We start from the raw sequence: 16,853 nt of genomic DNA on the forward strand, positions 1-16,853 counted from the left end.
CATTGTAAGGAGTATTATTCAGGCTTGGAGGAAATTTGTGGGAGCATGTTGCTTATCTCCACAGTATTGATAAGGCGTTTTTTTGTTTGTTTTTTTGGCAAGGGTATTTATGCCTTACACTATAGAAGTGTACACTGAATGGTCACTTGGATTATTTCATTCACAGAGTGATGCACTATCACGGATTTTACACTGTGTTCACATTTTGCACTTTAATTATCACTTTTTTTGAAGTTGCACAGTGCATATGGTATATGGGTATGATATTGAATTATTAAGTTATGCACTGTATGAGTTTTCTCCTTTTTTTGAGGTACATGCTTTCCTTTTGGGAGCCAACGGGAGGGCTCAATACCAAAGGATCTGAAAATTTGCATTATTGGAAACAAAGATTGGAGTGATTTTTTTTTCGACCTGAGTGACTTATAATTTTGATAATTTTTTTGTTTTTTTATTATCAAAATTTATTTTATTTTACATTTTTTGGATATTTTTGGGTTCATTTATATATAATTTTTGGATTCATTATATGTAAATTTGTTTCACATATTTAGGGATATTTATTTAGCATATTGGAGTTATATTGTTGGTTTGCACTTTCAAGGGTGAAAGTTAGATCTTATGTGTTAGAGGGTGTAGTTGTAATATATAATTTTGTTTGGCACCTTTACTATATTTCTCAAATATAACTTTACTTCTCCGTAGGTTTTTATGCCAAGGCCCGAGTTGCCACACACCCGCACTGGAAATATCCTTACCAAAGAAGCGGTCTGCTTTTCACCCAACTTGCCGTACAGTCACCAGAATGGTACTTGTAAGCACAAAGAGCCAGGGCACAATAAAGATGGCAGCTACCTTTCTCAAGAACTAGAGATCTACGTCCATTCCCAGGAGCACCATCATTGCCCAAAAAACAACAATAACCAGAGTTCCAATGGCATGGACGACACTTGTAAAGATGTTTACACCAAACGTGGCATTGGCCTGGATTTTGCCACACTCGACAGCACATTCCTTCTTTCTCAGGTCTTCCCATCCCTCTTCATGGGGATATTGGTACAGCTGATGGAAAATGTCACTGTCTACATTGCATCATCGGTCATTTTTGGTGTTTTCGCCATTTACCTGGCAAACCGCATTGTTTTTGACCAAAAAGACATGCGGACTTAACACGACTGTAGCGGGGCAAATAGGGCGTCAGTACCTTTGTTTACAATGTTCGCGTTTACAATAACCGAAGTTTCAGTCGGGCCAGGTACTCCATCCAGGCTACCACAAGCGGTCCAAAATGCAGTGGTGATGTACAAAGTTCAGTAACCTATAGAAACCCAAAAATAATTCTTCCCTTATCTTTTAGATAACTGCAATCTAGTTTCTATGGGTTAACACACATTATACATCAATATTGGTCTATTTAAAGCGCATTTCTGGACTCCTGCAGGCCCCTAGTCACCCAAACATCCCCCCCAACTGGAATCTTTTTTTTTTTTTTTAATATTTAGTGTGTAGGGCCCTCTTTCTCTTTGAATCTTCACCAAGCACTAGGCGGTCCTCAGTGATGCAAAGAGTGCCACACTCTCTGCATCAATGTATGTGACTGCAGGGCACCATGGCCTCATGCATTCACTGTATGTCTTCAGTCTTCGGAGTTTAATAATGCTGGGCGTCATTCAACCTGGAGGACTGAGGACATCTGGTGGCAGAAAGCTTTTTTTACTATGGAAGGCAGCCCTGGGAAAAGAGTGCCGCTTTTCTTTCTTTTTTTTTTTTTTCTTTTTTTTACATCCAGAGAGACATTTAAAAAAAAAAATAAAGTTGAGCTTGATATGGATGTTCTATGAAGTATAAAGGGAAAGAACCATATGTAATTCTCAATGTGTGTGGTTCAAGAGTACCTGTCAAATGTGCACATGAAGGCAGCTTTTCTTTGCCCTATTGTTAGTTTTCTCATCACTGCCTCATTCAGAAAATTTTGACACACATTGTCTGTAGAAGACAGGCTTATTTATAAAGTAATTTTGTCATTTTAAGTGTTTCTAAAAGCAATTTTTTTAAATTAAAATAAACATGGTATTTTCACCTACTTTTTGCAATGCTATTGAAACCCTGAAACCACCTCTCCTGGGGTCCCACACTGACAATCTTGGCTCCTCTTCTTCTATGTCTGCCCCCATATCAAGCCGCTTACTATGGGGGCCGGCGTACGTACTGCTCCTGAGCCAAACTGTGTGCATCCATAGACACACACAGCATGGCGCAGCCTTGCCCCACGCTCACAGGATTTGACTAGTTGACTAACAGCAGCAGGAGCCAATGGCTTCCGCTGCTGCGCATTCCTTCTGGGGGGAAAACTAAAGACAAGGAAGAAAAAATGCAGATGGGCACAGCACTGGATCGATACAAGTCTCAAGTTAAGTGTTTAGAGGGTGGGCACAGCCAGTGGCAAAATGTTTTTTTCACCTTAAAAAAAATCTGCTGACAGGTAAAAAAAAAAAAAAGTTGGCACCTAGAGATGCCTATAACATCTTTTACTGCCCCCACTGTGGCTGAATGCTGACCTTCTTTGATTGGGCAAAGTGTCACTCTTTACAAGTAGCGTTGGCACTTCCCTACCACCTCCCACACATTCCTCCTGGCCCAGTCCTATGGTGGTTTGCCCTACTGTTCACAGTACTGTACTGATCGCTGTACTAACGCAAGCGATGTTAGAACAGCGATCTCCCCCGCTGTGCTATTGTGTTATGACAGGGGGAACACCCCCACTGCCAGAACACACAGGTCAGCACTTGCAGCTATTGGCTGAGAGTGCCGATTGGATGCTGGTTTTCCAGCATGTCCATTCGACAGAAGCCGGTCATGAGACCAAATTCTGTCGGACTGGGAGCTGTACACATGGGCCAAAAGTTGGTCGGTTTCTGCTGTAGTGGCTGATTTTGGCTGATATTTGGCTCGTTTGTAAATGGCATAACACTGGGGGGCAGGGCAGAAGCATGGAAAGCCATTAGATGTCAACAGCTTTTACCCATTAATAGCTTTTTGTGTTTTTTTTTTTGTTAAAGTGAAAAAATAATGTTTAGAGTAATTTTATAATAAATGTCAAAAACTGTATCGGATTGATGAAGTGATAAAGTTCTAAACTGGTTTAATATATGGAAATTCAAATTTTAGAAAAACCCTATTTCCAACACAGTTCCAAAATTAACTATTTTTTTATTTGACATTTTAGGACAATGGCTGGAGCAATGCGGATAATTTGTTTATCCCCTTGTGGCTCACTATGTATCTGGATGACCTAGTGTTATGTACAGATACTGTCTCTATTTACAGTCTTTTACTGCCTATAGCTCTTCAAGGGATAGTCGACCCTCATCAAAGGGAATAGCGAACAACTTCTGGAAAGGCATCAAATCTCCCATTTTTCTCTCCAGTAAATTAAATATTGTGCATTTTACTAAGAATCATTTAAATGTATATGCATATAATTTATTATTTTTTTTAGGTTTTCTTCATAGATTTTTTAAAATTTCTATACTGTACTGTAAAATGTTAATCTGTCCTTTTAAGGGTTATTAACTACTGTTCCAGAATCAGCATTTAGCTGCCTCATTATAATTGTAAATGTAGGATAAAAGTGACGCTGCTAGCTTTTGATATTCCAATTTTACAGATTGTAAATTTTTGTTATTTTGTTTATAGGCTGAGATTTATGTGTTCAAAAAGTGGTGCTGCTACCTGCACAGGGGAATATATAGGCCTTGGAAGGGGGGGGGGGGTGTCACTGTTCCTGACAGGGACTGTTCCTGACATCTTGTTGTGATGTCATCAATATTCCATTATTATATAAAAGGCTGGAGATGCCTGAGATAGGTCAGTCTATTTTACATTTTTAGGATACTTTGAAGTTTTAATATCTACAGCCTTGGGCTACCTTCACACTGATCCGTAGCAAAAACACATACATTTTTTCAGCGTTTTTAGTGCATTTACAATGTTTTTTTTTTTTTTCTTAGAGGACACGTGACTCAAAAACTGGACCAAAAACACAATGCGGGTGCATTTTTGATGCATTTTTGGTGCTGTTTTTTTGCTGCACCAAAAATGCTGCATGTTAAAAAACGCAACGGACCCGTATTGGATCAGTGTGAAGAGTTCCATAGGATTACATGGTCACGCGTTTCAGTGTGAAAGCAGCCACAAGTGTTATTGCTACATATGAGGAGAAATGTTAGCACTTTTGTTAGGTTTTTTGCTGTCTGTGTCTCCATTGGGGTTGATTTGTCCTCTCTCTTCTTTTTCTGGTCTCCTTTGCCACCAGGACAATAAGTTATGGGAAATCCAAATTGTTCCACTGTCACCAGAACAAGTGACCGGTGAGGGGAGATCATTCACTGGAGACACCTTTTGTGGTGACAGCTGTCTATGCTAAATAATAGACCGATGTAACGTGAAAACGAAAGCAGCTCTCTATCATTAAAGTGGAGTTCCAGCTGAAAAAAAAGTCAGTAGCTACGAAAACTGTAGTTGCTGACTTTTAAAATACAGACACTTACCTGTCCCTCAGTCCAGCGGTGTCCTCACCACAGCTGGTTTCACCGGCTGTCTTCTCTCCCTGGAGCCGGCATCTTCAGTGTGGGCACCCGGCTGTGACAGGCTGCAGCTTCACAGTTGGGTGCCCACTGCACATGTGCAAGAAGCGCTGCGCTTGTCACGTGTCCCAGAAGACTACGGGGAGAGAGGGGGGAGGACAACTTCTACTTCCGATCACCTAGGCGATCGCAGCGGAAGTGGGAGCGGGTACCTGTCAAATTTGGGTACCTGCTCCCCAAAGGTGCCAATACTTAATGGGGAGCGGGGGACAAAGGCTTAAAGCGGAACTTCCCCTTTTGGGTGGAGCTCCGCTTTAATGCAAGTACCTGAACATGGCTTAATATTGGCCTCTTGCAGTGTTTTTACAGCAGGGCTGGAGTGAGACATGAGTACAAGGAGTCAGTCAGATCATGTGCTGACAAGATGTATACTGATAGGAGAAAGCAGAGTGATGGAGAAATTAGCTCCTCATTGTGCTTTTTCTCCTTTCACTGTCCAGTCACAGGCTGGGGGGGGATCCAGGATGACCTGGGCTCAGAGGACGTGGAATGAATAATACTGGCCATTAGAATGAGGACACATAGGGACAGTAAAATATTGCAGGGGAAATCTCTGGATTGAAGGTGTGAATATTTTGGCTGCTTTAGAAAAGCTTTCCTCTCACTTCCTCTTTTATTTGCAGGGTAGGAAGTAAAAAAGAAATCCCGCTGAGATACAGACAGTAAAAAAAACCTGACCGTGCATTTAACCATTCCTTACTCTAGCCAATACAAAATATTTTTTAGGCCAGATATGCACTTTTTTCACCTGTTTTCAAATGTTAGTGTATCTAAACTTTTTTGTTTTCATTTTGGATAGAGGAAGAAGTGTCAGGTTTCTTTTTTCCATCTGTATCCTACAACAGGAAGTAGGAGGAGATCTCTCCAAAATGAGGAAAACCCTCCCATATCCAGCTGTCATCAAAAAAGGTGTCCACATGATTTACCCTCCACTGTTATGGTGACAACTCAAAATGTTAAAGTTTTCATAATTTTCATTGCTGTTGACAGTGGTCACCAGAGCAAGTAATTCGGGTAAATTTCACCAACGAGAACACAGGCGACAACAAGGAAATTCTTAGGGATCTAGCATAAGGACAAATCGAAGGGCTGAAATACCTTTCCTGCAAAAAAAAAAAAAAAAAATCTGCTCCATGCTCTCTCCAGTGCTGGTCACATGACCAAAAGCCCATACCTTTAGCCACATGATCTCTAATGAAATGTAGGATCAGCCAGTCTTAACACTAACCCTACCCTATAAAGGAAGCTGCAACATCAAATGTCCAGGCAAGGTTTGTCAGACTCAAATAGGCAAATCTTTGGGGGCCACATATAAATAAAGAAAAAGGTTTTATCACTTTATTAAAATTATAGTAGTACTTGCAATGTATTCAATTGTATCCCAAAGAAGGAGGCAATAAAAAATGTCCCGATGTGTGCAACTGCCAAAGGAACTACTTTGTGAACTAGAGGACATCTGGGGCCTTGTTCAGTTTAAGGGCTCATTCACACCAGCTTTTCTCCTCCTTTTTGTAACTTATAACTGCATTTAAATTATCATTCCATCTCTGTGCATTGCAAAGCATTGTGATGTGTTACAGCACATCGGAACACACTGCTCAAAAATCACAACCTGTCCTATTTGTTAGCACCACACATTAAAGCAGCGGCAACTGAAGCAATAGGCCAGAAGGAAATTGCCTTGTCTATGCATTGGGACTGTGTTGGGCAATGCTGGTGTGAACGAGCCCTATATTCATAAAGGTGAACTTCTTCCCCCTTTCTTAATTCTATTTTAAGCCCGCTCTTACCTTGTCCACTGGGTTGTCTTTAACCACTTCCCTGCCGTAGGACATGGTTATATCGGGATGATGCCTGGACCGACAGGAAGCATCCTAGTATCAAAATTTGCCGGAAGTGATTCACTGTAAGGTAGAAGAAGTGATTTGAGCGGCTGAACAGCCACTTGATCACTTCTGCAAGCAGCACAAGTGTGTGCTGATATTGTTCCTTTTTTTCTGTGACCCTTGAAACCAGAATCTATCTAATAGACCCCAGATCTCCCCATAAAGAGGACCTGTCACGGCCCATGCTTTCACAAGGCATGTGGTTCATCCTTTATGAAAGGAATAAAGTTGATAAATAAAAAAAAGACTGTGTAAAGAAAAGCTTTAAATAAAATAAATAATAAAAATAATTTAAAGCACCCCCGTGCTTACACACAAATGTGAATGCCTACATAAGCCCTGCACACATATGTAAATGGTAAATGTCAGAGCGAGAACAATAATTCCTGTACAACTCTAAACTGGTAACCTGTAAAGGCTTTTAAAGCGTCACCTATGGAGATTTTTATGTACTGTAGTTTGGCTCCGTTCCACGGACATATGCTATTTTAAAGCATGACTTGTTAGGTATATATTTACTTGGCATAACATCATCTTTTAACAAAAAAATAGGTATTATATAGTGTTGGTGTGCAATAAAATTCATTAAAGTTTACTTTTTCCCCAAAAAATTGCTTTTGAAAAAAGATACTGTGCGACATAAAAAAAATTGAAACACCCACCATTTTATTCTCTAGGGCCCCTGAAAATATATATATATAATGTTTGGGGGTTCTAAATAATTTTCTAGCAAAAAAAATACTGATATTTACATGTATGTGAAAAATGTCAGAAGTGTCCTGGATGGCAAGTGGTTAATACTCACCTCTCTTGCTGCCCAAGATAGTATGCACATAGGTAAAACATGAGTATTAAAGGTCTTCCTTAGGCAATGTAAAGCAACAAAGGGCCACATGGAAAGTAGGAGGAGGGCTGTTGTGGCTCAGAAAACACCAATTTGCCATGTCTGTCCTAGGCCTTTTGGTTATGTGAGCAGTACTGCAGCAAATTGTGAGCAGGATTTCTCCAAGAGGTTATTCAGATACACTTTGGTTATGCATCCAAGCAAGTCTGTTATCGTAGTGTTATGTATAGGACCATTTTATTAGTGGAACTCCAGACAGGACCTTTTTTTTTGGGGGGGGGGGGGTTCTCGAAGAAAGGTTATGTACTCTGCTATTGTTATTGCTGTCTGCGTTTGTGTTATTTCCCACATTCTCTGTCTCGGTGACCACCGCGGCTCTGCCGTGAGCCAGACTTTCCATTACCCTTCTCTGAAATGAACTCTCCATGTATCTCAGGTAAGAGAAGACTGACTGCTGGTTGGACTGGTCTGGAGTTCTTCCTAAAGCTATGAAGCACTATTGACCCCACTTTTAATATTTGATACTTGCAGCTCACAGAAAGAAGTGCCTGAAGGGAACCATTAGGCATAGCAACCCCATTCCAGTTATCATTTCCCAGTAAGGATTAGAAGAAAAACTTAGAAACCTCGCTGGTTGTTGTGTGCACCACAGAGGACCTTTCCTTCATTTACAGATCAGGCCCAATGTCACTTTAGTTACAAGCTGGCACAAAATAAAAATTTGTATTGCCATAGTGATCTCTTACTCTAACACTGATTGGATATCCCATGGACTTCACAGCTAACCTTACCAAAACCTAATTCCTAAGTGCCTAAGCATAGCTGTTTTTCATACAAAAATGTAATATTTATGGGGAGTTTTTGTTTCATTACTGAAATAATTTATAGGATGTTTTGTAACTTTTCGATCATTGTATATATTGTGTATACAAAATGGCATAAAACTCTTTTCAATAAATTATTATACTACTGCTGCTGTTAATGCATTTTATTTGAGTGAATTAAAGTGTATGTTAGGGCAAAAAAAAGTGCAAAACTTTTTCCTACATTTTATCCCTTTAACCACTTGTCCCCTGGAAGTTTTTACCCCCTTCATGACTAGGCCGTTTTTTTGCTACTCAGTACTCTGCTTCTTTAACTGGCAATTACAACACTATACCCAAATGAAATTCTTATAATTTTTTTCACACAAATTAAGCTTTTTAGTGGTATTAACCACTTTTCCTTCTGAGGATTTACCCCCCTTCCTGACCAGGTCATTTTTTGCGTTACGGCGCTGTTATTTTAACTGACAATTGCGCAGTCTTGCAACGCACCCAAATGAAATTGACGTCCTATTTTCCCCACAAATTGAGCTTTCTTTTGGTGGTATTTGTTCGCCTGTGCGGTTTTTTATTTTTTTTGCGCTATAAAATAAAAAGTCTGACAGTTTTGAGAAAAAAAAAACTTTTTGGTATTAAATATGTTCAGTAAAAAAAAATCTAATTTAGTCAGCAAATTAGGCCAAAATGTATTCTGCTACATGTCTTTGCTAAAAAAAAAAAATCCCAATACGTGTAAATTAATTGGTTTACATGAAAGTTATAGTGTTTACAAATGGCGGTATATATATTTTTTTTCTACTAATAATGGTGATCAGTAACTTATAGCGGGACTGAAGCGGGCATTCTGACACTGGGTGGGAGCTGACTTTGTGTCACTGACATCCCCAGTGACACCAATACAGTGATAAAAAAAAAAGCACTGACACTGTAGTAATGGCACTGAGCAGGAAGGGGTTAACATGAGGGGCGATCAAAGGGTTAACTGTGTGCTGGGAGTGTTTTACTGGGGAACGGTGTGTGTGGGCTTTACTGTAAGCACAGCCATCCAGAGCAGTGTGCCTGAGCTGACTGGGAGGAGGACTGTTAGTAAACAAAGCAGCCCTCCGCCCCGTCAGAGAGCCTCGGTAATGACCGGGCGCCGGTGGGTAATCAGCAGCCGGGACCTGGTGATTGACAGTCGTGGGTACGGTGCGCGTGCGGATCACGCGCGCCCACTATCCTTAAATGCACAATCAAATGTATATCTACATGATTTTGCGCACCCCTGCCGCCCTATAGTAGTATATCTGCTATAGGGTGACGGGGATGTGGTTAAATTACCACTGTTACTGTTTTGCTATGTAAACAATAAAAATAGCAAACGTTTTGGAAAAAAAACACATTTCAGTTACTGTTTTAAAATTTTGCAAAGAAATAATATTTCTTCATAAATTTTGGCCAACATGTATTTTACTACATTTCTTTGGTAAAAATAACCCAAATCAGTGTATATTTAGTCTGTATGAAAGTTATAGAGTCTACAAACTATGTTCTATATATTTATAAATTGATCAGTACTGATGGCTTATCTAATTTCTTAAGGCCCTAAATTGTCAGGACAGTACAAATACCCCCCCTTAATCACCCCTTTTGTGCAAGTAGACCGTCCAGGGTATTTAGTAAGAGGCATGGTGAGTATATTGATGTTGTAATTTAATTTTTTGTCAGTCATTTGGAAAATGAAGAAATATTAGGGTTTTCTTTCCACATTTTTTACATACTGTCACCAGTACAGTACAGCGGCATCATATGACTGATGTGGTGGTGATAAAAGGTACTGACTGGTGACAGTATGTAAAAATAAAAAAAAAATTAAATCATTTTTTTATTCAACTTTTAAACATTTTTTCCCCTTTTTTTTTTTTTTTTTTTAAACATTTTTTTTTCATACTGTCATCAAAATAGTTATTTATTTATTATTTATTTCAGGTACTTATATAGCGCCATCAATTTACGCAGCGCTTTTACATATATATTGTACTTTCACATCAGTCCCTAACCCTAAAGGGGCGTACAATCTAAAGTAGTAGTTCAATGTCACCATAGTGACACTGTACTATTCTAGGGGTAGATGATCAGGAATTTTTTATTTTACAATGTTTACAATTTTACAATATTGCCTATGAATGGTCACTGTTATAAGAAATAGTTAACTGTCGTGAATGGCTTTCCATTCATGACAGCTTGCTTACTGTTGACATGCTGTGATTGGTTACAGCTAATCACATGGTACATGGTGCCAGGTATCATGTGATAGCTGTAGGCCAATCACAGCTTCACAACAGTAAGCAAGCAGTCATGAATGGAAGCCATTCATGACTGTGTTGTTTACATTGAAGTCATGTGATCGCTATGATTGGTCATAGCGATCACATGATACCCAGCCACTCACAGCCTGGGGGCACTCCAGTGCACATATGTTCAACGATGTACCAGTACATCACTGAGCATGTAGCTGATGCCCACTCGCAGTAAAATACTGTGGGTGGGCGTCCAGTGGTTAAAGACTCTGCATGTACAGGAAAATGTCTTGCAGAAATGCACTCTGCTCCTAATTTCCACTTGTGGAATGACACCACATGAATTTTTGTGGAATGAATTTGCAAAACTTGGTGATATCTCTGCCCAGCTGTCTTTTGTTAAGCAATTGAGTCAATCACACTGTCCTTTTCACAGCATATTTTACTGCAAAATAAGCAATGAGAGGACTCCTTGATATAGCCAAGGAAGTGTGCAAAGGGCACCTGATGGCTCTGTATTTCTGATACGATATGTAGGTTGGTTTTTCCTCTTAATAAACTTATATCAAAATGATTTCATAGGGTAGAACATAGGAGAAGCTCATTGTTTTGGCTTACATACACTCTAATATGACTCCTGTCTCTTGCCTACAAAATCCAGTTGGAGGCTCCCTGCTATAAAAGAGCTATTAAACTCTAGTAGCCCATGTCTCCTACCTTCTCTCTGCTCCAGCTCTTCAGCATCCATCACATTGTTCAGCATTCAACTCTTGCAGAAGTGTTGGATGCCTGTGTCCCCCAGACACACCCTAAGGTTCCTTCCTCTGAACCCTACATCACTACAGGGTTCATAGGGGTCAGAAGATGGGACATGGAACATTGCAGTGGCTTTCATTTTAAATGTGTTGGAAGGCTTCTATTTATCCAGGTCGTGTATACATACTGTAGTAGTAGTTAGTTATATTCAAGTGAATGATAATGTTGATGACATTTCATAGTATCCAAACGACTTCTTTAGTCCAAGAGCAAGATGTTATGCAATAAGGAAAAGGGATATTTTTTTCAGAACAGAAGTGAGGGCTGTGGACCGCAAGGACAACTGCTTTTCAAGAGGTATGAAAGAGGCCATCTATGGCAAACTGGAACAACCATCAATGAACAAGGGTGGGGGCCTTCAACACCATCCATCTTCCACATGTAATGCAATTTTACATCTCTACACTGGCGTTTTGACAATTCCCACTTTTAGACATGAGAATCAAAGCATTAATACCTATGAAACCTTCCTGTCCCCAAGGATGGGTTTATGTAACTAGAACAAGGTGGATCATACTCCACATCTTGTTCTTGGATGATCAGAATCTACACATTCCCTGGTGATTATATTAAGGGATCTGTGCTACCTCTGTGGATGAAAATGCTGAGATCTTTTTCTGTTAGAACTGATACCTTAGATTGTACACCCCTTGAGGGTTAGGGACTGCTGTGAATGTACAATATATATGTAAAGCTCTGCGTAAAATTTGACAGCGCTATATAAGTACCTGAAATAAATGAGAAGTTACTTCGATAAACTATGAAATGTATTCAACATTACAGAACAAGTCCAGATGAAAATGACTAACGACTGTTGGATATTCAATTTGAATGTCACCCCAGGGCACTATTAAGTAGCAGGGGACTTACACAAACTGCATCGAACCACAGCACACTTTGCCTGTGTTAAAAAGACAAGGGACAGGTCTAATTGTTAGTGCATTGCCAGCCTACTGAGTTTCACGTGTGGTGTGTTTTTCAAGGTTCGGTCTACTTTGCACCTAGGTGGCCTACCGTACTCTGGTCACCATGTTAAAAAATAATACATGTTCTCCATTTGCTCCCATTTTTAAAATTAAGGTCCGAGAGTTATTTTACTATATGCCTCTTCCTACAAAGAAAACCACAAATGGTATTTATAGTTTAATGTGATTTCTTGTTGGGGGGTATTATTTATGTGTCAGAGACATATGGCGCCTGCTTACCATGGCCAGCAATAAAAATAACACCTAAGGAATTTGTGCTATCGTGGAGTTGTATGGGTATTGTAAACTACTCTGGTTAAACCTAATGGAAACATATTTCAAAGAGGAAAGTGACTGCATCTCTTGAACTCTTGGCCAAGAGTTGCAGTGGGTTTTACTCCCATCCTCTCCACCCCCTCTGTCAGAAGCTCATATAGGGTCACGGGGGTGTAGGCGTGTCACAAGACTAAATCTAGCTATACATGGCTAGATCTGGGCTGAATGAGAAAAAAAAACAATAAATTCGCCCATTCGAGCTAAGCAACAAGGATCAGGGCATCTGCACTGATTCCTATTGTATTCAGCAACTGTGACACTTGTGGCTGTCAGAATACCTGAGCAGTGATTGCATTTGATAGGATACAGTCACTGTTCAGCCAATAATTTTAAACCCAGCACAATTTATTTGTACCCACTTCAATACCGGGCAATTTTACCCCCTTCCTGCCCAGGCCAATTTTCAGGTTTCAGCGCTCTCACGTTTTGAATGACAATTGCGCGGTAATGCGACACTGTACCCAAGCTACATTTTTATCATTTTGTTCACACAACGAGAGTTTTCTTTTGGTGGTATTTAATCACCACTGGGTTTTTTTTATATTTTGCTAAATTAACAAAAAAAGACTGAAAATTTTGAAATAAACCCCATGTTTTTCTTTGTTTCTGTTTATAACCGTTTGCAAATAAATAATTGTTCTTCATAAATTTAGGCCAAGATGTATTCTGCTACATTTCTTTGGTGAAAATAACCCAAATCAGTATTTATTATTTAGTCTGTAATAAAGTTATAGAGTTCACAAACTATGGTATAGATCTGAAAATTGATCAATCCTGAAGTACTGACAGCCAATCTAATTTCTTGAGGCCCAAAAATGTCAGAACAGTACAGATATCCCCCAAATGACCCTTTTTGCAAAGTAGACAGTCTGACATATTTCATAAGATGCATGATGAGTTTTTTGAAGTTGTAATTTTTTTTTGTCATTTTTCGAAAAATGAAGAAATTAAAAAAATGATTTACTATTTTTTTTACATACTGTCACCAGTGCAGTACAGCATCATCATATAACTGGTGTGGCGGTGATCAGGGACACTGACTGGTGACAGTACAAAAAAAAAATATTTTTTTCAATTTTTTTATTACATTTTTTCTTACATTTTGTTTGTCTTTAAGATTTTTTTTCATATTACACTATTACCAAAGTAGTATAATGTTACCATAGTAACATTGTACTACTTTGGGGAAGTAATCAGTATTTTATTTATTTTTTTACACAATTTGCTTATAGCAAAGAACTTTTGATCATATAGTGTATATGCATAGGTATTCATTTTCAATAGGGTGACCTATATATATATAATTGCCAAAAGTATTGGGATACCCCTCCAAAGCATTGGATTCAAGTGTCCCAATAACCACCATAGCCACAGGTGTATAGAATCAAGCAGCTATGTGAAAGAATGGGTCGCTCTCAGAAGCTCAGAGAATTCAAGCGTGATACCTTGACATTTCCTTGCTACTAAATATTCCACGGTCAACTGTTAGTGGTATTATAACAAAGTGGTATTATAACAAAGTGGTAGGCCACGTAAAATTACAACCTGAGGTCACAGGGCGCAGAAGGCGCCAACTGTCTGCAGAGTCAATAGCTAAGGACCTCCAAACTTCATGTGACCTTCAGAATGGCACAACAACAGTGCGTAGAGAGCTTCATGGAATGGGTTTCTATGGCTGGGCAGCTACATCCAAGCCTTACATCACCCCAAGTGCAATGCAAAGTGTTGGATGCTGTGGTGTAAAGCACGCCGCCACTGGACTCTAGAGCAGTGGAGATGCATTCTCTGGAGTAACTAATCAAATTTCTCTGTCTGGCAATCCGATGGACGTGTCTTGGTTTGGTGGTTGCCAGGAGAACGGTACTTGCCTGACTCCATTGTGTCAAGTATAAAGTTTGATGGAGGGGGGATTATGGTGTGGGGTTGTTTTTCAGGGGTTGGGCTTGACCCCTTAGTTCCAGTGAAGGGAACTCTTAAGGTGTCAGCATGCCAAGGCATTTTGGATAATTTCATGCTCCCAACTTTGTGGGAACAGTTTGGGGATGGCCCCTTCCTGTTCCAACATGACTGCACACCAGTGCACAAAGCAAGGTCCATAAAGACATGGATGAGTGAGTTTGGGGTGGAGGAACTTGACTGGGCTGCACAGAGTCCTGACCTCAACCAGACAGAACACCTTTGGGATGAATTAGAGTGGAGACTGCAAGCCAGCCCTTCTCGTCCGACATCAGTCTTACAACAGCCTGCGGTACCTTCCTCTTCTGGGTGGGCAGAGCTTTACAATATAACTGTAGCATAAAAAAATCCCCCTTTTTTTTTTCTTTTGCTAATAGAAAAGTATAACAGTTCTGTTCATGTAGTGAGATTTTGATTTGACTTTACACTCTCTGGCACTCAAGTATCATCAAAATTGCATCAAAATCGCACTACATGAACAGAACGGTCAAACTTTTCTATTAGCCAAAAAATACCCCGCTAAACGCATTCTTGGTGTGGGCCCATTGAAGTCTATTACACGCAAAACACAAGCTGATGCTGGAAAAAAGTCCCTGACTCTTTCCAAATAATGCACTGGATCAAAACGTACAGATGTGAACTAGATCCGTAGGAATTCATGTTAAATGGACTGTAGTGCGTTTCTGCAAACTGGAAAACGCACAGAAATCGGCATTGTGAACCTAGGGTAAGGGTTTAATGTGCATGTAATAAATGAATAAAGTGGTGAGGGGTTTGAGCCCCTGTCAAGTTTTTGTTGCAGTCTGTGTCCCCATTGGGTAGATTCACCCTCTCCAGTTATCCTTGAGACCACTGTGTCCAGTATACAAAGTAATGGGAAATTCAAAATGTCACCAGAACAGGAGACAAAGCACAGACAGCAAAATAAATCTAAATAAATACACAATGGTCTGCCAGCTCAACACCAGCCTTACCTTTTACCTACTAAATTGTTTACTTTGATTAAATTGTGTAATGTGACCCTCTCACAGTGTACATTGGAAAATGCAGCAAACAGATAAAGCCTGCCTCATTTCCTTGCTGGATGTCCAGCATTATCTGGCTCTTCTCTCCCCAGCCTGACTATTCTTGGACCACCCTTTATTGGATTTTATTTCAGTCAATCAAGAAAACTCAGCATCAAATGTGGGCTTTATGTAGGACTGTCTGCTGTTTTCTGAAAGCTATGTGCAGCCCCTCTCACCAGCCACGATCTGCCTGCATTGCGTAGAGAGGTACATAGACCCAGTGATGATATCGCTGGGTCTAAAATATGGTTTGTAATAAAAATGAAAGTTTTTATTTAAAAATGTTATTAGCATGTTGTTGATGAGGGTGGTATGAACCAAGCAAGGCAAACTATAGGCAGATTAAACTTTAGCTTTACCCATTCTCACTCAAATAAAATAAACTAAAGAAAATAAATACAAATTGGGCTTGTGTACTCTTAAAACCTACTGATAGATGTACATCTGTTATCAAGCTTAGTCATCCCATTGTCAAAGGCTGTATTTAGATAAAGTCTTAAGTATTTATGGAAGGGCAGGTTATAAAACGCCATGTGACCAACCAACTGGCCGCAAGTCCTCCTTTACGTCAGTGTGTGCCCTTTTTATAGGCATTGACACTTTCTTTGGTAAACCTCTGGATAAGGAAGGAACAACCTACATTGAGAGAGTTTATGGAACATTGGATGCGGGTGTTTGTATTCTATTACTCATATTCTATGAGCGAGATGTTAAAATGTGAGGAATGTGGGAGGAATCACTTCCAGAGATTACCCTGTAAATAAAATCACATCCGATGAGTCACCCTTCATATATAGAGATCTGCCTCACTCTATTATTTTATTATGGAATTATAAATGGGGAATAACGTGTGTTTCTCCTAAAATAGCCATGAAGAGAGAACATCAGTGACAACATATAGTCAGCTTTATTACTGTGCTGCAGGCTTTGCAGTACTGAGGTCCTCAGTTTGCATTTTTCCTTGCCTACGTGGGTTTCCTCCAGGTACATTGGTTTTCTCCCACACTCCACAGACATGTTGGCAAAATAATTTGCTCCTATCTAAGTTGGCTCTAGTATGTGTATGCATGTATGTGAGATAGGAACCTTAGATTGTAAGCTGCTTGAGGGCAGGAAGCAAAGATAAAAAGCATAGGGACCTCTCTGATTTCATGTATAAGGTAGGGAAATTACACACTTACCATAATGCCGTGCGTACTGAGCGACTCACCAGTGCGGGATGTGACCCAAGTAA

General features: G+C 39.8%; 1 protein-coding gene across 1 annotated transcript in view; it reads left to right on the forward strand.

The window, feature by feature from the left end:
- The window catches only part of LOC149460569 (solute carrier family 45 member 3-like), a 49,389-nt gene extending 45,645 nt beyond the window's left edge, over window positions 1-3,744 (forward strand). Inside the window, exon 5 of the mRNA XM_089679480.1 lies at window positions 706-3,744. Within this exon, the coding sequence (XP_089535606.1) occupies window positions 706-1,170 (465 nt within the window). The 3' untranslated portion in view covers window positions 1,171-3,744. The remainder of the gene's footprint in view (window positions 1-705) is intronic.
- Window positions 3,745-16,853: the final 13,109 nt, after the last annotated feature.

The sequence above is a fragment of the Staurois parvus genome, unplaced genomic scaffold (assembly GCF_062004578.1).
Source record: "Staurois parvus isolate SC_StPar_1 unplaced genomic scaffold, SC_StPar_1.0 ptg000225l, whole genome shotgun sequence".
Lineage (NCBI taxonomy): Eukaryota > Metazoa > Chordata > Amphibia > Anura > Ranidae > Staurois > Staurois parvus.